At 42.6% G+C, this 23,398-nt stretch overlaps 3 protein-coding genes and 1 long non-coding RNA gene across 5 annotated transcripts; 2 read left to right on the top strand and 2 right to left on the bottom strand.

Moving 5' to 3' along the window:
* The first annotated feature begins 65 nt into the window (after positions 1–65).
* amh (anti-Mullerian hormone) lies at positions 66–10,469 on the top strand. The gene is made up of 7 exons (XM_048977339.1): positions 66–2,085; positions 2,779–3,174; positions 3,528–3,718; positions 6,423–6,540; positions 6,621–6,759; positions 7,176–7,615; positions 8,366–10,469. The coding sequence occupies exons 1-7, from the start codon at positions 1,959–1,961 to the stop codon at positions 8,782–8,784; spliced, it is 1,830 nt and encodes a 609-aa protein (XP_048833296.1). The 5' UTR covers positions 66–1,958; the 3' UTR covers positions 8,785–10,469.
* On the bottom strand, positions 4,573–5,457 carry LOC125709170 (uncharacterized). Its single transcript, XR_007382635.1, has 3 exons — positions 5,326–5,457; positions 4,826–4,972; positions 4,573–4,705 (listed from the first exon to the last, which is right to left on the bottom strand). It is a non-coding gene; the product is annotated as an uncharacterized LOC125709170 (long non-coding RNA).
* Positions 9,443–14,150, bottom strand: LOC125709169 (junctional sarcoplasmic reticulum protein 1-like). 2 transcript variants are annotated; one of them, XM_048977340.1, is made up of 6 exons: positions 14,031–14,150; positions 12,583–12,611; positions 12,177–12,234; positions 11,833–11,970; positions 11,418–11,506; positions 9,443–10,896 (listed from the first exon to the last, which is right to left on the bottom strand). In XM_048977340.1, the coding sequence occupies exons 2-6, from the start codon at positions 12,607–12,609 to the stop codon at positions 10,606–10,608; spliced, it is 603 nt and encodes a 200-aa protein (XP_048833297.1). In that variant the 5' UTR covers positions 12,610–12,611; positions 14,031–14,150; the 3' UTR covers positions 9,443–10,605. The 2 variants fall into 2 exon arrangements, with proteins under 2 accessions (XP_048833297.1, XP_048833298.1); XM_048977341.1 differs by lacking the exon at positions 14,031–14,150 and adding an exon at positions 13,753–14,019.
* A 1,207-nt stretch (positions 14,151–15,357) lies between these two features.
* Positions 15,358–23,132, top strand: oaz1a (ornithine decarboxylase antizyme 1a). Its single transcript, XM_048976358.1, is given in 7 exon segments — positions 15,358–15,516; positions 15,518–15,582; positions 20,536–20,593; positions 20,595–20,681; positions 22,096–22,271; positions 22,449–22,534; positions 22,618–23,132. Coding segments are annotated over 7 exon segments (660 nt in total). The 5' UTR covers positions 15,358–15,456; the 3' UTR covers positions 22,746–23,132.
* Positions 23,133–23,398: the final 266 nt, after the last annotated feature.

The following is a 23,398-nucleotide window of genomic DNA, read 5'->3' on the forward strand; positions in this document are numbered from 1 at the left end:
ATGTGAACCTTTATTAGGGCTAAGGGGTAATAGCATTTTAACGTTTGGTAAATCGCAGTCTAAAAATAAGTATTTGCCTTCATGTTATCAGAATGTATGAAATCCTCAGTGTAGCACATTCCGTGCAGATCAAGCTTTGACCTAAAATAGATGTGGGAGTTGTGGGAAAATTACCCCTGTCCTTCATGTGGGGAGGGGGGGAGGAATCCAGCTGCTTTGTGATGAGTTTCTAACTTGCATTTGACTCTCATTATGCAACTGTAACCAACAAGTGCCAGGGATGTTTCTCCTGTCATGCAGAATAAATTATATATTTTGCACTAATTTGTTCTACAGGTAAACATAATTCTGTACATAACATGTAAAGCTGTTTTTACAGAAGAAAAGCTTATTGGAGAAAGCCAGTGAAAACACTAGAAGCGTTTCACATTTTGGGTTCTTGTGGTATTTTAGTCTGAGTAAAACCAAAGTAATTCACACTTATTGTTTACTGACGTTAAGTGGACATAGATGCTTAAATGCTGATGGCATGACGTTAAGCGCCAAGATCGATTGGGGAAATCAGCTGTTGATCTTTAGCTAAAGCCATTATCAAGTCTTAAATGGGAGTGGCTATAACATTAATGGACATTACATGTGAGTTTTTTATTTTATTTTATAAGTGGCATGGGTTATAGGAGACCTGAATGCTGTGGTGTAAAGAAAGCAATTTTGAGAGATTTTTCGTTCTAGCCTTTGACGGACAAACCAGACGAGGCCTTGAGCTTTCAAAACAAGACGGCAGCTGTGGAATTTCTAAATGAAATGAAGAACTACATTTCAGCCAAAGTATGTGTTTACTGGGCACCAGAGTATCCACAGTTGTCCCTTATACTTTACAGAATACTGATGTTTTATGAAAATAAAGATTTCTGCATGAAATTACTAGTTGTACATGAAATTGCAGTTGGTGCTGTGTCTATATATTTAAAGAGCATAAGATGGAGTGAGCATCACCACAGAGGCTGTCCCCGACCTCGCTTGCCAGGGATAGGCTGCAGGCTCTGCACGGTGTTGATGGATTCATGGATGGATGGATGGATGACTCGATAATTCTTGCTAATGTTTGCTGAGGTGCTTTGGGCATATAGCCGTGCCTTTGCTTCCATCAAGGAAATCGGGTTCGTTGTGCTTGTGTTTTGTATTGTTTTTGCTCTGTTGCTTTTGGGAAAAAAAATTGTCAGATGCTAGTTAAAGCCCAGCTGCGCATAGTCCTGCGCATCACATGTCACCCCCATGAACAGCTGCAGCCAGAGCAGCTGCAGCCAGAGCAGCTGCAGCCAGAGCAGCTGCCTTCGTCTGCTCACCGGTAGACCTGTCTCTCTCTGTCACGGTGGGTAAGGCACTGTGTAAATGTGACAATTACTTGGGCCGTCTTTCAGATTGTTCACCTATTTCACAAAAAGAAGCCTTTTCAGCATGCGTCGTTATTAGGGAATGTGCTAGAAGCTTCTCTCGTCATACTTGTTCAAAGCCACATATGACGTGCAGTCTGGGAATCAAACTCCAGTGATACATTAAGCGAGGATTCATTAGCACCCAGCTAACGAGTGGAGAAACCTTTTTTGTTTTTATTTTTTTCAATGAAGGATTATTTCATGTTTATTTCATGTCGTCCTGATCTGGCACTCAGGGTGCTGAGAACTCTCCTGTCCAGCCTTATCTCAGCCTCTGCTTATTAGAAACAGCCATTTCTCTGCCCTGTTCGGAGAGCACTTGTTTGCACCTCAGTTTACAACATGAAGGCCCGTTTGTAAGGAAAACAGCGCATGTTTCATGCCTTCAAGGCCGCTCGTCGTTGGGTAGCTCCACCTGCAGCCTGCCCCCGATTATGTGAAGAGAGCTGATATAAAACCCCTCTCCCTCGTCGACCTGCATGATGATGCTCGTGTACGTTGCCTTGGACTAGAGAGGCAGCCATGTGGCCGGGGAGCGTGCTCAGAGCGATGCTGGTTCTGCCCTGTGTACTGGCTGGTCTTCCATCCAGGCACATGGAGGGAGACCCAGGAATGGAGCAGCACCCAGTGCTGCAGCATCCAAAGCCAGGTCCGTATTATACCCTGTTTTCAGCCCTTCTGCCACGATTCTCTACACAGTATTTGCTTTATCAAGGTATCGCTTTACATTGAAAAATGTATTAGCTCCGTATGTGACATGCATACAATGGAATGTGACCAAATATAAGCTTTTTTTTCAGATGAGACAGTAGCAAGTTTCACTTGTCATAAATAAACCCACGTTTTTAAGCAGAATGACTTTATACCATAAAAAATATTTGTATAAATGCCAAAACGTGTGCCCATGTTTGAGCTTTTCATGTGTTCTTGCAAAGAATAATGCATTTGCGCATTATGTTGTCACAAATGTTAGTAAAAATATAAATGCATAAACCTGGAGGCTGTGGTGGCTTTCAGCTTTTCTGTGTAACAATTAATGGAATCACTGGTGGTGACTGATGTTGAGTGAATTATATTCAACCTACTAGAAAATGAGTAAGCATTAATTTTGTCGAGAAAATGCACAATATATGCAGAATGCAGTCTCAGTGACCTTGACAACAATAATCGTGTTTATTAGAAACAATATAGAGAAGCATGGCTCTGAAATGACATCTAGAATCTCAATTCAATGCGTACATTTAGCATATAATGTATTTGCAGTAATCCTCTTTGAAGACCCCTTTCCTCCAGTAATATTGGGATTTGTATTCCTTATACTTATTCCTTATACTGACCCTAGTGAATCAGTTCCGTGTAACAGGGGAAGCAGACGGAGGAGCAGATGGAGGGGTGCAGACGAGCAGAGGGGATGAGGGGCACGTGTGGGTCCATCCGTCTCGCTCGCCGGAAGGGGACCTGGCCGTAGATTCAGTGAGAACCGCAATGTCTGCCTCTGAACACCCGCCTCTATCAACCGGCACTGATCAGGCAGCCGTCCTCGAGGAACTGAGGGCCACGTTTCTCAAAGGCTTGGGAAGAAAGCCTGAACTGGGATCTGAGGACAGGGTCCGTTTGGGGCTGTGCGCCGACCCGCAGGAACAGAGCAGAGCGCAGATCTCACCTCTCGTTCTGTTAGCCGAAAAGTTATCAACAGAGCAAGAGAGGTCCAGCTTACACATTTTACACCCTGTTAAAGGTAATCATCTCTATCGCTTTTCACTTATTTCAGCACCTTTATTCCTGTTTCTCGGGGCTCAGGTGTGACACTACAACTATTTAAAGTGTAATTCTAGCTTTCATTAACTATTAACATGGCGGTTAAATTTGGCCATCTTCCTGTAGTGCTATCAAGTAGCATGCGCCCTTCCTGTCTTCCTATATTCTGTTACTTGATTCTATCCAAAAGTGGATAGATGACAGGAACTGATTTATGCCACATTTGTTGGTGTTTTTATTTACCGTTATGATTGACGGATGATGAAAACAGTTTTCAGGAACAGAATGATGGGTGGCGAGACGCCAATGGCCAGTGTCTCTGTTTTCCGACAGAGCTGTGGGAGGCGGAGGGACCGGAACCTTACAGGAGCAGGCTGCTCCTTCACTTCCAGCTGCCTCCTCCCCTGCACTCCCAGCTCTGCAGAGTCACACTGGTTCTCCTCCTCCTCCATCTGTGGGGCTCCGTCGAAGCGAAGGATCTGCGTGTCTCTTTTACAGGACACTCTCTCCAGCCTCACCGGCAGGTTAGGCCTCAGCCATAAATTAGGAGCCAGTATTTTCCAGCAAAGCTTATTTTGCAGAGTGTGGTTGGTGTGAACGATGATTATGGACATGCTGGGGGGACATGGGAACATGTCTGTGACCCGGAAGGTCATCGGTTCAAAACCCTGGGCTGGCAGAGTGATTTCAACATTATGCCCTTGAATGACGTCCTTAACCCTTTAGGAGCTGTCAGGTCCTGCTTTCTCAAAACGTGCACGTCATTTTGAGTAGAAGCCTCCGCTACATAAGTGTAATGCTTACATTCAATGTAAGACCATTAAAAATGTAGAAAGGTTTGAAATGTTGTTTTCCATTGGACATTGAACTAGGTGCTGCGTCAGATTATATCTAGTGCTGACTTGGTTTCATCTCTGCTCTACTGCTGTCTATTCCCGAAGGCAGTAATGTGAGAAATTAGGCATTAAAACCTGCCTTATTTGGGATTATTGTCCTGCCAATCACCAGCAGACACCACCAGGTGTGAGGGATAAAAGAACATTGCTCGCGATAATTGAATCTAGCACAACTAAACAATGATATTAACCCGTCTTACGGCCATTTATCCAGTACTGGGTCGTCGGCTGCCTGGGGCCAGTCTCAGGAAACCCTCTTAAACACGATAGCAGTACAGTGGGACCCCCGTATCTGCGGTTTACTGTGGTCCGCAAAAAAACATGGAAAATTCCACAAATAAAAGCTTTGTAAGTTTCAAGCCGCACGCCAGACGAGTACATGCTGTAATACTGTGAAATCCGCCAGCCCAGTCCCGCCCAGTACATGACTCATCTCCTTTTGTCGCCGTACCCACGCTTCCCCGCAGAACTCTCCAGTCTGCCTCTAGCTTTCACACCGATCGCATTCATTGCCTTGTTATCTCAGTGTCGGTATTACACAAATGTATTAAAAGCATGATTTTCATTGCTGTATCCTGTTAAGAATTAGGCTAAAACATCAGAATCCCCTTTCACCTGAAAGAAAGATGTAATGTACTTTATTATTAATGCATTTATTTTTGGTAATGTCCTACTGTGCGTAATTTATAAATTCAACTTGAACACATATATGTAAATGGAAATCGCGTTACATACGTGGTCCGTGGATGGTTTGCTGTTATCCGCGGTTTTGGACATCTGTGGTAGGTGATGGACCGGATCACCCGCGGAAATGGGAACGTTGCTGTACATCTAGTACTGACCTGGTTTCATCTCTGCTCTACTGCTGTTTATTCCCGAAGGCTGTAATGTGAGAAATTAGGCATTAAAACCTGCTTTGGTTGGGATTATTGTCCTGTTAATCACCAACTAGGTTAACTTGGTTTCTCTAAGATTTAGAGAAAGCATATTATAATAAACATTGCTAGTGATAATTTAATGTAACATAACTAAACCATGAAAGTTCCTCAACTAAGGTGGTATGTTTATTAGCCGGTATTACTACCATTTATCTAGTACAGGGTCATCGGCTGCCTGGAACCAGTCGCAGGAGGCACTGGGTGGGGGACCCCCCCCCCCACACACACACACACACACACACGCACACACACACGGCGGCAGCCCATCGCAGGGCACACATATATACACAGACTCACCCTCTTTGCACAATTTAGGAATGCCGATTTTGTCATTGGATTACAGGAGAAATCGTACACTAAGTCAGGGCAGGACTCAAGTCCCAGAGATACGAGGTGGCAATGCTACCCACTGGCTCCATGATTACCAAGCTAAGTGCTCATGACCTATAATGAAAATCATAAGAAACTGAAAGTGTACATTTTGACCACATGCTTTAGTTTCACTTTCACATTCATGCCGAACAATATGTGATTGACAATAGCACTTTCAAATAGAATATGTGGTTAAGAACAGTACTTTCAGATAGAACAATATGTGGTTTAGAACATCAGTTTCAGATAAAACCAGAGTGTTTGAGAAATCTACACTAATTTTATATAGTATTTAATTTGGTCTATGTAGTGCATACTACAATTTACAGTCTTCAGCTTGGTTATCATTGTCCTGTGTTAGCATTCTGACCTTTTTTTTTGTTTTTAAAGCAATCTACTTTTTGTTATCAATCTGCTTTTAATGGCTACCTACTGTAACAGGCTGTAATAGCTATAAATATTTTCAATGTACTGCAAAAGGGGCAACACCTGCGTTTCTCATTAAATATGTATTTGCCAGGAATTTAGAACATTTATTTCAAGGTATCTCTTATATACCTGTCAATGCGTCCTCTTCTTTAAATTAATTATTTCCCCGTTTAGCTATTTGGAGACGGGATTAAAATTACTCAGGAGAGGCGTTCATTTAGGCTTCTTGGTAATATACACTTTATTAATGACTCCTACATGGCACTAGGCAAGACTCCCTTTGGCTCCATAATCACTTCAGGGGCTGATGAGAAGCCCTTCTGCACAGCTCTGCTGTTTTTACCTGTTAGTTTTGCACTTGTGCCTGTTAGTTTTAACGAGTTTGACCTTCTCTCAGCTCTCTCATTAGCAAAGTGCTTTCGGCCACAAAACTGCACCTGACTTGATGTTTTTTTGTTTATTCATTATAAACTATGGTAGTCATATAGCCTAGAGTGCTCTAGTAATTAGTATCAAAACTTAATTTGATTCCCATCATATAATTCTCAGGCTCTCTTCAGTGCAGTAAAAAACCTGCCTTCTGCCTCTCTCAGACAGCATGCCTGTCGACGGGAACACAGTTTATTTTCCTTACTGGAAGACCGACAGAGAGTGATGCCCAGAGTCACCCACTGTGGCTGGTTACCATGGAAACAACCCAGGCTGATAATGGTGAGCCCAAATGTGTTTCTGATGCGGTTTCTGCTTGCAATTTTTAATTTGCATGCATGACAGGGAGTGCCACCCTGCAGGCTCCCAACTGCCTGAGCTGCCAGGAATTTTTCTGGGCGAAGCACTAGGACTCAACAGAACTCTGAGTCCTCTGCTGCTTCTCTACGCAGACAGGGGGGGGGATGAAATGCCAGACAAGCAGGATGCTCCTGAGGTCAGGTAAGGCTGCAGGTGGAAAATAATGCGCTATATGGAACGTTCCGTGGTAGACTAAGCAAGCCTGTAGATGGAATACAGTTATAAAGAACTTTCTGTGAAAGACCAGGTAAGCCTGTAGATGGAATATAAAGAACTTTCCATGAGAGACCACGTAAGCCTGTAGATGGAATACAGTCATACAGAACGTTCTCCAAGTCTTTAAATGGGTAAGACTCAAAAGGACATCAAATGAGATTTCCTATGATAACACCAATGTATTGGGTTTTTTCAGGAATATTCATATTACTTGCTATGTTATGTGATCTGTTTATGTAATGCTATGATTTTAATGAGAAATATTCTTCCGTTTGGAATTTCAATGAGAAATACTCATCAAAACACGCTTGTGGATCATGTGAACTGCTGTGTTTCTGCAGGGAACCGCTGGAGACACGCCCCCCACCGGTCTCTGAAACGTTCCTTTTCCTCTGCGAGCTGCAGGCATTCCTGGGAGAGGCCCTGTCCCACACGCTGCTGCCGCCTGCCCCCGCTCACACTGCCCCCGTCTCCCTGAACACCCTGCACTCCCTGCCCTCTATGACCCTGGGTTCATCCTCCAGCGAGCCCCTCCTCCTGGGCCTGCTCACCTCCACCACCCCCACGCTCTTCTCATTCCCTCCCCAGACATCCGAGCTCAGGGGCCACCGGGTGGAGTTGGCCCTGCAGCCCCACCTGCTGACGGTCCTGAAGGAGCGGCTGGTGCAGGCTGCAGCTCAGATCCGTTCAGATGAGGTGAGGGGACCCAATGTGGCAAAGCAGCTTCAGAGGCTGCAGAAGCTGAGCCAGCTTCCGGGGGAGGAGAAAGAACTGCCTGACGGTGAGGAGAAACACTGATCCTTCTTCCCGAACATCTTCTAGAAAATGCTTAAATACCTTAAATTGAACAAATCATCAGGCTAAGCTTGGTGGAACACCCCTTAGGTCACCCATGCCCCTGAACAGACTAAGTGGCTAGAAGTTGGATGGATGGAAATAATAATGATTTTTATTATGACTTTATTGATCCCCCTGGGGAAATTCTCTCTTCACCTCCACCATCTTGATCTCCACCACACACACAGATGAGTATATAGGTGAGAGGGGCAGTGTCGGCTTGATGGTTAGGGAAGCACACTTGTAATTGAAAGATTGCAGGTTCGAATTCCCGACCAGCAAGGCACCACTGAGAGACCCTGAGTAAGGTACCACCCCCAAGCACTGTCCCCTGCGTGCTGAATTAGCTGCCCCCCCGCTATTTCACAATGTAACATATGGGTTAAATGCAGAGGACACATTTCGTTGTCGTGCACTGTGTGTCAACACTCATCTCTAAATTCGAATGGCAGTCACCTGCCATGATGCCCATGGAGTTGGGGGTTAAGGGCCTCGCTTAAGGGCCCACAGACATGGCTTGAACCGTTGACCTTCCAATCACAGGCACAGATGCCACACATCACCCCCTCACACATCCAACAACAAAATGGAAATGTCCAATGGTGCGTAAGCAGTATTAGACAAAAGAGTATTGAGATTTACTCTAGTTACAATGAATGACATCGATACAGACTTTTGTTTTCTCCTTTTGTAGGTGTCCGTAACTCCAGAGAAAGACAGTATCGTGCTGTTCTGCTCCTCAAGGCTCTCCAGACAGTTCTGGGAGCATGGGAGGGTGCAAGGGGCGAACGGGCAGCTCGTGGGGGTGAGGAGGAACACGGGAGGGGGGCCAAGTGCCGACTGCACCCCCTCACGGTGCCGGTGCTGGCACCCCTACTGAGCCCACCCACCCTCACAATCAACAACTGCCAGGGATCCTGCAGCACCCCCATATTTAAAGGCACGAACCACGCCATGCTGCTGAACAGCTTTGGCAGTAAGCAGCCCCTGGAGCGCGCCCCCTGCTGCGTACCCGAGGAGTACGAGGACCTGCAGGTGGCCGAGCTGGACTCCAACGGCACCCTCATCCACTTCAAGCCCAACATGGTGGCCAAAGAGTGTGGCTGTCGCTGAGACCTGCAAAGGCTCCTCAGTCCAGGTACAAATGCTCGGCTCATGAACCCAATCCGGTCCTCGGGGACCCAGAGTCGGTCCATGTTTTTGCTCCCTGCCAGACAATAAACATTTTTGCTCCCTCCCGGCTTCCGAGGACTGGATTGGGACACACTGCTGTATACCATCCCTACAGAGTATACAGCATGTTACGTTATACTGTTGCTCACACTGTGTGCATGTAACACCAGGGTTGCCAACTCTGTCATTCGGTGTGACAAATTTTCAGACTCTCATGCAAGAAATCTTATGGCAAATCTATATTATTCCATTACAAACCAAAAATTAGTGACATCAAAAGCATTGGGGTAGTGTGCAAACCCTACAGACTATTTACAAGGCAATAAAACTGTTGCATACATGTAAATTCACGTTTCATGTGTGTGCAGATTGGTGTCGAACTGAAATTCTCACTCCAACCAGCTAACCAGAGTTGGCAAACCTGTAACACTTTCTAGGCATCTGCGCTTGTAACTAGTTCATGGATTATTCAAAGGTGTTTGTTTTTGTTAGCTGGTCCATGGTGTCATACTGTGGGTTGACAGTTATCGTCTGTATTTTGAAAGAGAAACTTTCTTTGATTCCATGAAGAAAGAATATGGAACAAACAAAAAAAAAGTTTTCCAGACAGTGTTTTTGTATTTATTGTCTTTGTAAACATCTCAATGGAACAAGTTTGTTTAGAAATACAGTGTATTCAATCCAAGTCTAGTAAACAGTACACATTATATTAGCATCATTATCAGTACCAAACCTCAAAGACATATTTGACCAATATTTTCAAGCAGACGTGATGTCAGGCTTACTTTCCACTCACATTGTTTAGGATACAGTCAAATACAGTTTTGGAACCATGAAACTTTCCTACTTGAAATCTCAGTTGTCATGCTGTAGATAATGTATGAATACATATGTCCACACGTGTACATATGAGCACACAAAATGTATTGAAGTTAGTTCACAATCCAGGTGTCTTGCTACTGATGATACATCTGGACTAATGCTTATTCACTGGTCCAGTGTCAGTGGTGGAAAGTCAAGAAATCTGGAAAATCTTCCGGCATCTGAACCCAAAGGAACCCCGATCATATAATCAGTGATGGTGAGTGTATCTGGGATAATGTGGTCCTCGTGAGGTATATATTTCTGAGAACACCTACAGCGACATCAACTTCATGTGTTTTTTTTTTTGTTTTTTGTTTTTTCTGATCATAATCTTATTTTTGTACAAGTGAGAACCTCGTTATTTAGCTCTCATCTGCCCTACATTGTATTCAGTTTGTGTGAAGTCTCAAGTAAACCAGGAGTTAATTATCTGAGGCCAGAAAATATATCAAAAAATGAGTAAAATGTTCATAAATAAATCATTTTAGAAACTTATAAAAAGAAAGACCTCCCACACCAGCCTGGCATCCAGGAAGCTACAATGAAATATATCACCCATTTCCTCTGATCTGTGCATCAATATATTGTAATTTTTAAATCAAACCATATTTATCATGTTATTATGCAATGTAATAATGAATACGTATATTTTAGTTCTGTTTTGTGCCCCGTTGTAGATTTTAAAGCAATGTACCTAATGTAAATGCCTCCTGTAAAATGTCATAATAGCTTTAAAGCTAAATAAACTGAGCAAAACTGTATATTGCTTTAGATTCAAACGTCAGCTAGATGAGACAATAATAGATTCACACTAAATATGAGGGAGGACTGTCTAGTTTCTTCCTCATCTAGACGCCATGACGTTCGTGCTCACTTCACTCCTGTGAGTGATGTCGCTCACTCATCTCTCCTGTCTCTTTTGCCTCTTGCCGCCTCACCCTCCTTTTCACCCAGTCTGCCCCCCCTCTTATCCTTGCCTCTTTTCTCACTAATTTCGTCGTCCTCGTTTTCAAAAATGAGGCCCTTCCGAGACCTGTCCCTGTGTCTCACCCTCACAAATTCGCCACGCGAAGGTCCCTTCTCCTTGGCTTGCCGCTTCCTCGGTCGTTCCTCTTCTTCGGTGTCGTCGTCGTTATCTTCTGATGCCCTGTTCCACCAGAACAGACTGTTCCACAGAGAACTCTCATGCTGAGAGACGGAAACAATGGAACGTCACTAAGTAGACAGATACACAATATTCTCACCAGCTGAGGTTTTACGCTGTACTTCATCACAGTGTCTCCTACAGGATGACTCAGACATTATACATTAAAATTTTACACGTTTAGATGATCCTTTTTTTTTCTTCAGAAGTGACATGCAAGTGTGACAAATAGCACATTGCAAACATATATGCTGTCAAGGAGTCAAATAGGCATAAGTTCGGCTAAGCTGAGCTTCCAGTGAATTCCCAGGTACGAGGGTAAGCAGTATCAGAGCAGGAGCAACACAGCTACGTCTAACAAACAAGAACCTAAAAAAAACATTCAAGGACCAGAACTGTAACAGGAAAACCTCCAGAAAATCTGGTTAATAGAGGAATTTATGGATCAGATGATTGTTGAGGTTTTTCTTTTAGGTAGAGATGCGATGATAGAGTCTAATGTGGTTTGGCAGCTCATTCCACCATCAGGGAACCACATGCAGTCAAATGGAGAAACAGATGGAACCTGTTCTTCCGTGCTGTCTGGAGTTATGTCATGGTTTCCGTTTAGGAGTCCAGCTTCATCCTCTTCCCACCAGAGAGGCTCCAGAGCCTCTGAAATTACACAGGCATTTGGGGTCATGCATCATTTGTCATACAAGCTAACCGCTTTTCACGATTAGTATGTATGTTTGTGTACAGATTTGCAAAATACTATTTGAATATTAAATATGTAATGGCATTTACAAGCAATGTTGTACAATACATAATGTAAGAACATCGCAAATTAAGAGTCCAGAGTACAGAAATGTTACGAAAAAGTGCTACTATTTATACACATTTGATGTAGAACACCTAAAGTTAGAACACAGCTTTTAGGTTTTTTTGTATTAAATTATCACTTCTAAGAACAAGTGACACATGGCCGCACACTTACTCACCATTGACACACTGGATACTCGAGCTAATCACTAAGATGACAGCTGCCACCAACAGGCAGCCATTTAGTGTGATTCCAAACCACGGGTCCTCCTCCTCGCTCACGTTCTGCACAGGTGATGGACGACGGACTGGCACCACTGTGGACAGAGGAGTGCTCAAAACAGAAGAGTGGCTGCGTCCAAAAATAAACCAATCAAGAGTAAGACGATCCGGTGATCATTCAATGAATAGGTGCTAGATAGGCATGGTTACTGTAATACGCCAAAGAACTGTTACAGTGAGGACGAGAACGGCGCAGGAACAAAATGATGTGATGGAAACATGTAAAGAGAGAAAAAAGCACCGTCTCTGGACGATTGCTTCGGGGCTTGCTTAGAGACTGCCTTAGGAGTTGATGGACCCTGTGGTAAGAGAATTAACACATCAGAGATGCAAAGTTCTACGTGCAATGGAATTGGCCAAGATGATTTGCCTGTATCTGAGTTAGCGCTATGAATAAACCCTGTCTATGAAATGCCATTATGGCTGAAGGAAAGTTGAGCTTGTGCGCAACGAGCACACGGAAGTCTGTGATTTGGTTTAAGCTGTGAACCGAATCACAGTGTACATCGAATTGAATAAGAAGTGAGCTCAGCTGTGCTTTACGCAAAGGCACGTAATTGGAGATCTCTGTGGGGTCCCAGCCACTGGGTCAAAGAGTGCTCATCTCGCTCCAGTTCCAGTGTCTGCCCTACCTGCTTGCAGCTTACCTCCTTAGTTTTCTTTAAAGGCTGCATGTCTGAAAAGGATTGCACCAGAATTAGTTGCGCTACACAGGGGAAGAAGGACTGAGTTTGTCTCACACAATCCAAGCTGTTGAAGCAAAATCAAATCATTCTCAGTTCCTCTGTAAATGATCTATATAAAGAGCTAATTTTATAACATTTAAATATTTGATATACATTAGGGGCCAATATTGTGGAAACAGCCAGCACTTTTGGCATTTTCAATATTCTTTAAAAATCACTGCACAAATACTGGTGGTAATATTTATAAACAATCAAATAATGTTTACAAATATACATTGGGTGATTAAATATGTAACTGGAATAAAGTTTAGCAATTTCTAAAAATTGTAATTGTTTTCACAATTTTGGCCACCAGTGTATGTATTTTATTGTGTAAAAGTATGAACACACAATAGGGAAAGTATCAGGAGACCACTGTCATGTGGTATGAAGTATCTTTGCCTGCTCAGCCGGCCTTTACTCCAGTCAGCACGGTGACACAATGTCCTGGGAGGCAGGGCGTATACAGGGCAGGTAAACAGCGGAACTGAGTGTACTGTGTAGTGCCACAATATACATACGGCCGTAACATAGGCAGAAAAGTTAATAATAGTGCGTTAAAAACATGTTTAATTGATTTGGTTTATTCAAACTATAAATATTTACGAGAATAATAATAAGATAACAGAAAGCATGGTTCAGATGTATTGTGTGAATTCATTCAGTAGTTATTGTTGGTTAGGTAATGTATAACTAACGGCGGTTGGAGAAATGCAACTGTTTACCAGTAAATCAAATCCCTACGCAGATTTTTTAATAAGTATGCTTTACTTTGCCTTTCGGTTGTTTGGTTTAGGATTTTACAATTTACTTTTTAAATCGTCCGTGTGATTGTCACTCCTGCCCTTGCCTCGTACATATATGGACATAAAAATCGATCTTGAGATCCTCTGTGTTTGTACTATACACAGTCAACTTCCTTCTCCGTCAGGTAAAAATACCCATTCATTTATTTATTTTTATGGACACCTGTTATATAACCACAAAAAAAAGAATCTCGAATAAAAAAGTTACATGCATTTAAAAACGCGTCTTTTTACTCATAAAATAACCATTTATTGTATCCTCTACTCACATATATAATCATCTCACCTATCGCAGACACGATTGCTTTGCAGCATTAATCATAAATTCGTTCAGCTCTCATTGACATTGTGGCAGTGGACGGGACGAGACCGTTGCAATTAAAGTGTGCAAGGCACAGAGTAATATTATAACGGGTCCTAAAATAGACATCAGGGTGGATTCAGCAAGTGTAGCTAATGTAATAAACACAGAAATCCTGTCAAACTCAGACACTGCTAAGACAGATCCAGCCACACTCATTAATCAGTGCAGTTCAGATTATGATTTGGATAGGTTAATCCTACCTGGGCTGACCTGGCAGTTCCACTGAGAGGTTTTTGATACTTTGACTCTATGGCTTGGTGCCCTCCTCTAGCACCCCCCACCCCCCAGACCTTCACTTCACTTGGCTGACAGGCAAGCACAACTGCAAGAAAATGGCAGCGTGATTCTGCTAGCCATGTATTCGTTTTTCAGTAATCAGAAGAACAGCTCATCTCTTCTAGGGATTTTTTAATAGTATCCTTTACCTATTCACTTTTTTTTGTGGGTGTGGAGCCAATTATATATCAAAATAATATATTTTGGTGACTTAACTATAGATTTATGAACACTATTCCGACTTGTGCAGTAGAGATACTGAATGAACCGATGAATAACGGTATTAAAGGTATTAAAAATAAGACTTCAACTTGCTGGCAATGGTGATTAATAACTCACTGGTCAGCAAAGGTACCTGGTGATTCTAGAGGGACATGCCCATATGAACGGTGCATAATTCGGGAAATTACAGTCAAGTTCAGATATGTGTCTGTGTGGTTTTAAACTTGATGGCAGGTAATTTTACGTCTTAGAGAGTCATTCTGTGCTGTTCACCGAGTCATACGGTTATGTACTATTTTGGTATTTTATTGCGTAAATAAGAACATGGAAAGGATATGTAACGGGATAGTCCTTGGACTCAACACAAGAACAAATACTGGAACCAGGCAAAATATTATTTTACAGTGTTACAATTATGATGGGAGCCAGAAAAGGTGTTATGCTTAATTTGCTTTCCCACAAGTTTTCAGAATTATAGTACAGAATGTTTCATGAGCGGGAGCAAAGTATTCTGGAGAACAATACGTAAATAATACTGTCTGAACTATGTCTTGGAGAATTTTACAAAACACCAGATGCCAATTGGCCAGATGCTAGCCTACTAACTTTTCAAAACATCTTTCATCCATTTCTGTAGGATACCCAGAATCCAGAACTAAAACATTTCCTGAAGTTAGCTTAAAACGCCATTGCCCTGTGTCCACGTATTTAAGAATTCATGAATTCACGACTCTTGATCAGTGTTTCATAACACGGTTAAACTCCTGAAGAATTTGGTGAATAGTTAAAAAAGAATCTCCATCTACACACTTATACTAAAGTGCGCTGGGCACATACCCCCTTTGGAACTGCGAAGAAATAACATACATTACATAAACTAATTTTCCATAATCAGAATGAAAACATAAGTTTTCCACCCGCAAAAAAAGGGATTCATACGTAACACAGTCCGCTGCTGCTTCCCCAGTAATTAAAACACGCCCATAAGGAATCGATAGTGGGCCCTTTGTGCGCGCGCCGTCGGGAATCCCTCCCCTAGCATGAATACCGTCGGCTGGTGCGTAGGGCACCATTTCGCCAGAGAAACAGCGGCCCGGGAAAGCGTTTGCTTTAGTGGACGTTGGCCGGATGGTTAAATCCAGCCTACAGACGATATTAAATAGCCATTGTTTTGTAAGAGAAAAGGAATAGAAATATAGCCAAAATGCCACACGGCGGCCTGAACAGCGTTTGTAATGTCCTAGGAAGTGAGAGGTAAGGACGGGAGGGGATCATTGACATTGACGCTTGAAACAAACGAATGGTGCATTCATAAAAGTTTTTATCGCAACCTGACGACACCGAAATGGTAGAAATAGCTACGCTTCTTACTGAACGTTACCGGATTGAATATGAGCTTCGCAGCAATGAAACGTTTCCTATACGACAAGTAAATGCCAATGTAACACGCAATCTAATAGTCGTGTAATCGGTATGTGATTAATTGTAAAGTTTTTATTTGCGGCTGAAGTCGAAAAGACTAGCATGAACTGTTGACATCGTCCTTGGCTGCCTTAAGCTGCAGTGTGTAGCCGGCCGGCCAGCTAGGCTAGGCTAATGTGCCGCCCTAAGCTGCAGTGAGTAGCCGGTCGGCTAGGTAGGCTAGGCTAATGTACTACACCGACCCGAGAAAATGGCTACCTTCGCTCTTGCTCGTTTGTAAACAAAGTTGACGCAACCTAGCGACTTATACAGACTTAACTAGCTACACCCAAAATGTTGTTGGTACTGCTAATATTAGACAGTAACGGCTGAATATTAAATTTCGTTCGTGATAAGCATCGATTTTTTTTGTTTCAGGTTGTTGGCTGAAGCTGATAAGGTAGAAATTTCTAGAACTTTAGCCAGTTTAGCTACACGAGTAGCTAAGTAGTTGGTTTGTAATGGTGAAAGAAGGTCATTTGGCCGACTCTCTGCGTAAAGCTAGTTCAGCATCTATAATCGGGCACGTTTAATACATATAATTACAAAACCACTGGAAAATGGCATAAGAGGTAGCTGACTTGTATAATGGCTGGCTGTGCTTAGCTAATTGGCACGGCAAATCTAGCTAACCATAATGTACTTCGGGGTTTCTCTGTGCTATGTTTTGGACTTCAGCCTGCTCACAAGCTTGCTGTTTGTATGAAGTTTGGGGTTTCGTTCTTGTAAAGCAAGAAGTACCCGTATTGGGGTGATTTAAAAAATTAATTTGATTTTTTTTTCTTTTTCTTTAAAATGAGGGAAAACCTTTGTTTAGGAAATATATTTAACTATACAATGTAGCACTGGAATTACAATAAATTACTAGCAATACTGGAACGTCACACAAGTGATCATTTCGAAACTTAAGCTGCATAGCAGCACTCTACTGACTCTGAAGCAGAGTGTTAACCTGGAGAAATGTAGGTCACGAGTTCTTGTCAGATGGAGGAAGTGAGCTTGAGTCCATGTGATGACCTGAAAGGTTTCAGCTGTCTCAGCATAAGTTATTCATATTGCTGAAGCTATAGACCAGGACTCCTCCCTCCTTGTAAATGGCTCATGTTAATCACGTACACCCTTTTCTCCTCACGGATCAATCTGTAAATCTTGAATACTTCTGCCTTATGCCCTGTGTAGTCATTTGTATAGGTAATCTTGACGTTTTCAGTGTATAGCTATCCATTAAATTCCTCTTTTTAGTGAGGTTCTGTTGGTCTACATATCAGTAGGTGCTTGATAAATATCTTAAGGTAACGTGAGTGTTTGAGTTTTGCATATAACTAAGATCCTGCTGTTCTGCTTGTGGTGAGTGTGGTAAGTACTGGAGTTTTAGCAGCTGTTATTGCTGCCTGAAAAGCTGTTGAAAGCAGAGATGCATGGCGAGGCCAATTTGTATCCAGTATAAAGTTTGAGCTGGTAGGTTTAAAAGGCTAGTAGTTTGAAATGGAGCTTCTGGATTTGTGTGAATAAGGGTGGACTAGTACCCTCACTGGAGGGCGAGTTTGAAGTTTGCGAAGTAGCTGTGATGTTAGCCTTCATGCGTTTAACGTCAAACTTTGCTCGCCTTTGTGAGCGTGATGAGTGATAAATTTCAGGTCGTGTGGAATCTGCGTTTTATTCAGGATCCTTGCTCCTATAACTCTTTCAGGCGTGTTTAAGCATGTCAGCAAGAAAATGGCCTGAAAGGATGTATTGTGTTAACGTTAAATTGTCCATTTACTGAATAGATGTTGTAATCTTAATGACGTTGGAGTACATAAGCTGAGTGAAGGATAAACTAGTGTAGTGGGGAGTAGGGAAAAATGTTTACGCTTGTAATGTGTGTTGCTTGTGTTTTATAATCGTTTTTTTTTTTTTTTTCAGCTTCTTCTCCTCTAAAGCTGGAATACATTTAACATTGCAATCTTTTGACCATTCCAGGGGTGGGCAATTTTATCTGCAAAGGGCCGGTGTGTATGCAGGTTTTTGGGATAACCTTTAGGTCAGCTGATCAAATCCAGGTGTGAGACTCTTCAGCCAATCAGTCTTCTGTTAATCTAATTAGGGAGTTACGGTGTAAACCTGCATACAGTGGCCCTTTCTGGATAAGATTGCCCATCCCTGGATTAAGCATTTGATGTATGGGTTAGCCTTCAGTTATTCAGGGAGATTTGGTTCCGTGTTCATGATGACGGGCGTGTTAGTGTTCAGTTTGTCTTTGCTTGACATTTGATTATTGTGCCTCTGACCTTGCTATGATAGCTGCTTCTCTAAATCCAGCAAAGCCTATTTGCATGACGTTAGTTTAAATATGGGTGCAGCCTTGCACAGCGTTTTACAGTCTCTGCCCATTAGTGTTTCATTAACAGTAAATCTTCAGATATTCAGTCAATTTGTAGATTCTGTATTTTTCTTATGAAGATCAGGTTTCCAGTCTCCATGATCTTTTCAGCATTTTTATGAGCAATGCTGTGTTGTCATGGCAACAAGCATTTATGATCTGATGTTAAAACCAAGGAAGCAGAACTGAAAAATCAGATGTTTTAAGCGGCGATAGAGGCTATAGTCACCAGGGTGGAACTGTCCCCTATTTTCATTAGCTCTGGGTGATGTTAATCATATAACATTTTGACCAAATGTACGTAATGCACATTTGTAGGTTTCAGAATTGCTTGAATGCTTCAATCAGTCATAATTGTTTAGTGAATTATATTATTTTGAAGGGGAACAAGTTGTTGCAGCTTTAGTTGTGGCATAAAGCAGCAGGCTTGGTAATCAAACAAGTGAAGGTTTTATGGCTGCTAAACAGCTATTAAAAATAAATCCGCCCACTTTTCTAGCCACTTATCCTGTACTGGATTCCAGTGAGCCTGGAGCCTGTTCCAGCTGGCATAGTGCATGAGGCAGGAAGATGCACTGGACAGGCTGCTGGTCCATTACAGGGCACATGCACACAAATGCATTATATGCTTTTGGTTGTTTGCTTCCGCAGCCGTGTCTCGCACCACGGTTTGTGTTTGTACTTGAAGACGCGTTGAATCCCTTTCAACGTTATCTCGTATACATTAATAAATCTGTCTGAAGTTTATCACTGCTGCTTCTGCATGCGCTCTGAGATAATCATAATTATTCCACCCCTTGCTGTTGGCAAGATGTTTTGAGATGAGTCGGAGAAAAGCAAATGAGAACATTTGTCTTCTGCTGTATGGAAATATTTTGTTTTCCATAGATACTGAGCAAAAGCAAGTGATTTGGCAGACTGGTAGCTAATGCATTTTACGTTTGGCTTGCGATTCCAACCAGCACGATAGAATTGACGTATACACCTGACCTGACATTTCCAGCCCTAACCTCAAATAACCCAATAATGACATAATGCAAGTTAATAATTGTTGAAATACAGTAAAGTTAAAGTATTAATATTAATGTACTTGCATACTGATTCATGGAGCTGAAGTTTTCCATGTCTATAAATTTAATATAGTACTACTCCACTGCACACTTTCTATTCACATTTTCATATCTTTAATTTGAGAAGTTTTACATCCAACAGCATTTCCACGGTATTCAATTTCATCCGTTGCTTTTCTGCAAACTCTGATTTAAGTCAGTGATGACAGGCTAGGCTACTTAGGCAAGCTGGCACTTATCTATAGTTCACCTCACACTGCGAGTCCATCAAACCTGAATTTTCTTGATGTATTTGCTTTGCCTTCATGCTGTGGTGACATTAAATCTCTGGTTTGCGATGCTGAGACCGCATTTTCATTGTTTTAATGAAATGCTTCCACACAACTGCGTGCCTTCCTTTCATCATATTGCTGAGTAATCGAAGGAAATTTAAACAAAAAATGTTAGAGTAATCAGGATGGGTTTGACACGTTAATCGGTTTAACTTAATTAATTTAGTATCCTTCATGTGCCTCTTGGTATTCATCTGTTTAGGGTAAAACCCAACTTGTTTACTGATTTTATTAAACCCAGACTTGAATGCCATCTCGGTCAGGCAGGTTAAACAGGACTGTAAAGTATGACTGGACTACGTCAGTTAATTACGTCAAGTTTTTATTTCGGTTTTTAATCACTGACTACAGATCATGGTCCTCAGCCTGAATCATTGTCTATGACCTGTAAGCAATTTACTTGCGTAGTTCCCCTTAATCTTTATTTGAACGAAAATTTATTGTGCAATGATTTGCTACCATGATTTACCCTTTGTGGTTATAATTGGATTTGAGAATTCGACAGCTCTGTGGAAGGAATGTCTAGGAGACTTGCTTACAAGTGTGAGGTGCTTTGATTCCGGAACAATGTCAATTAAATTCAACATGTAGTTGAAGTTCTTGAAGCGGTGTATTTTCTGACTGTAATTTCCGATATTGTAAACGTTTGTTTATTGTCCTGTGGCAGATTTTGGCACAGGGGTAGGACAATCTTATCCAGAAAGGGCTGTTGTGTGTGTGTGTGTGTGTGTGTGTGTGTGTGTGTGTGTGTGTGGGGGTTTATGCTGCAATTGCCTAATTAGATTACTAGGGCGCTTATTGGCAGAAGAGTCCTCAAACCTGGATTTGAACAGCTGACCAAAAGGTTACCCCAAAAACCTGCATACACACCGGCCCTTTGCGGATGAGATTGCCCACCCCTGTCTTGGCACTTGTAGCTGGTATCTGGTAGTGTTGCCCCTGGTAACTTGTCTCCCTTCCTCTTTCGAAGTCCCCGCCACAGCCCACGTCGGTGCACCCAGTGCTGCAGTAACCTGTGTCCAGGGCCTCGGTGGTGCTCCTGATGGCCCTCACCCACTGTCGAAGATCCCAGGTGGGCGAGGGAATGACAAGAGGGATCACAGTCTTTCAGCTAAGCTCTTCTACTCGGTGAGTCATTTGTGTCCCTCCCACACCAGCCCATCCAAACTTGCCGGCTATGACTAATGGCTAACACACCCAATGCATATCTGTTGATCGCTGGGGTTGCAAAAACAATTTTTTGACCACCTAATCACATCATTAGTCAACTAATTGTTCAGTGTGGCCAAAAGACAAGATTTAAAGAAGTGTGAATGCGATAAACATCGAGAGGCACTTTACGGTGTGGATAACCTCTGATTAAGTGGATAACAATTGCACCAAATTCTGTTGTATGGTGTTGCCATAATACCACCCAAGCCTAGTAACAGCTTTAAAACTGTCCGTTAGTCGACCTGTTTTTCACTACATGGCTTTGCGGTTTGCAATACTTCTCCTGGTCTGGTGGAACATCTTTGCTATATGCGTGCATTGGCCTCAGACAAATGTAGTGCATAGGTGAGTCTGCATGCATACCCACACGCAGACCAGAGTGGCAGGTGTTGCACAGGGCTGTACACAGGCTGGACCACAGCTTTTGCAGAAGTCTAACAGCCAACTACTACCACCACCATGTAACATAAAAAACTAAAATCATGAAATCATTTAAGAATTTAATTTTAAAAAACGAGACAACGTTTCAATATAAAAGGCCTGTGTCATTATCTTTGGAGGGGATTCATTGACAAGGCTCAGTTGTGATCTACAATATTGGTAACATGCGTATTTCAAACATGAATTGGTTAAATGGTTCAGTGTTTCAGATATCTAACGCAGATTACTTGTAACTGGCAGTGTTATTTTTTTGGTGTCCAGCGGCTCCCCAGAAATGCAGTACGTTCTCTGGATCTAGTGCTGTCTTTGTGGCCGTGAATCATTGCAGGTTGTCTTCTGCAGACGTTATGATACTCGGATGGTAGCACTTTCATCCCATTATGGGCAAAAGGGTCTCTGATCGCAAACCAATTCTTGTTCAATGCTTTTCTGCTCCCAAGATCTGAGCCCTACTTGTGCGTGGGACCAAACTATGCTGGTTGTGTGACTGATATCGGATTGGTCAATGCTTGGAGATATCGATAATCCGAGCAAACAGATGAAGATTATCTGAAGGAAAGGCACATTCTGTATTCATTATCGGTAGCATATTGCATATCCCGATATCGATGCATTCCTGGTAACTTAAAGTAGTGTAGAACAGCTGAATGGAATGGATTTGTAATACTGTTCTGTTAATTGCAATCAAATGGCTCTTTTCCACTGGTACACAGGAACCTAGACATCTGTTGTTGGCTATGACCAGTTTTATTGGCATTATCAGATGCAGCCCTTCTGATCCCACTTGAACTTAGGTCCCTATTTATTAGAATTCAGTGTGAATTCCCTTCTTTCCTTGTGCATGGCAGTTTCAGCCTTGCATACCTGAGAGCTTTGTCTCCCTCTGCAGGATGCCCGGTTGCTGGTCCTGGAGGAATCTGCCCCTTCGTCAGGCCGTGTTCGTTTTTTGCACTTCCAACCTTGCTGGGGGGAGGCTGGGCACTGCTCCTGGAGGGGTGTGCTGAAGGGAGCCGGTCTGTACGTCGAGATCCCCCCGGGGGTGCTGCCAGAGGGCAGCAAAGACAGGTGGGTTTGGGGTGATCGCACTGCCTTGCATGAGCCCAGTACGGGTCCGCTGCTACGTGAAGCTCTGTCTGAATAGCTGTCACCATACCCCAGTATAGCTCTCCCAAGGTCGATTTTTGTTGCATGCAACGTCTGAAGCAGTTCAAGACCTAAATGTCTCTGCTCTCCCCCTCTTAGCTTTGCTCTCCTACTGGAGTTTGCAGAAGAGAAGCTGCAGGTAGATCATGTCTTCATCTGCTTTCACAAGAATCGTGACGATAGAGGTATGCTTAACCTGCCCCCCCCCCCCGCTTTGTTCTCTTGGTTTACTTTCAGTTGGTAACAGTCTTCTTTGTTCTCCATCCAGCATCACTGCTACGAACCTTCAGCTTCCTGGGCTTTGAGATTGTGAGACCGGGTCATGCCCTCATCCCCCCACGCTCTGATGCTCTCTTCATGGTTTATACCATGGAGAGAGACTCATCTGATGAATGATTAATGTTCGCAGGTTATGTAAAACATTCCTTGTTCCTCCTGGAATTCTTTCAATTTCTGCATTGTGGCAGTATTTTATTTCCTTTGCCCCCCCCCCTCCAATCAGTACACTAAAGTCGTATCAGAGGTACCCCCACTCCTAATACAGAGCTTATGGTGTGTCATTACTATTAGTCTGTTCTGGGTACCAGATGTGGAAGTGCTTTCAGTAAGCGTTTTGATCAAATACCACGCGATCATTCTGTAGAATTGTGCAAGGTGTAATTTTTCCGTGGTTTTATATTAATTTGTTTGATCTTGGTTGTGTGCATGATTCTGGATTGTTTCTGTCACTGGATTTATAACCCATGTTTAATGCAGTGTGCAAAATAAAACTGTTCACCTTAATCTGCCTCTTTAATTTTCATGCAGTTGCCCAGAATGCTGGTGTTTGGTACGAGTTGCATTAATACTCTGGTATTTCATCGAAGGACTCCTTGTGAATGTGAACATTCTTTGCCAAATAGATTACTGGTGCAGTTTTATTAGGAATGGGAATTGGCACAGGTGCCGTGATTCAATTCCGATTCGCAAGCTACCGATTTGGTATCAACTTCATAAGATATGAAATTCTATGCAGCAGCTTTCCATAGTTGGAGAGATGTTATAAGAAA

This window comes from Brienomyrus brachyistius, chromosome 15, assembly GCF_023856365.1.
Source record: "Brienomyrus brachyistius isolate T26 chromosome 15, BBRACH_0.4, whole genome shotgun sequence".
In the NCBI taxonomy this organism is placed as follows: Eukaryota; Metazoa; Chordata; class Actinopteri; order Osteoglossiformes; family Mormyridae; genus Brienomyrus; species Brienomyrus brachyistius.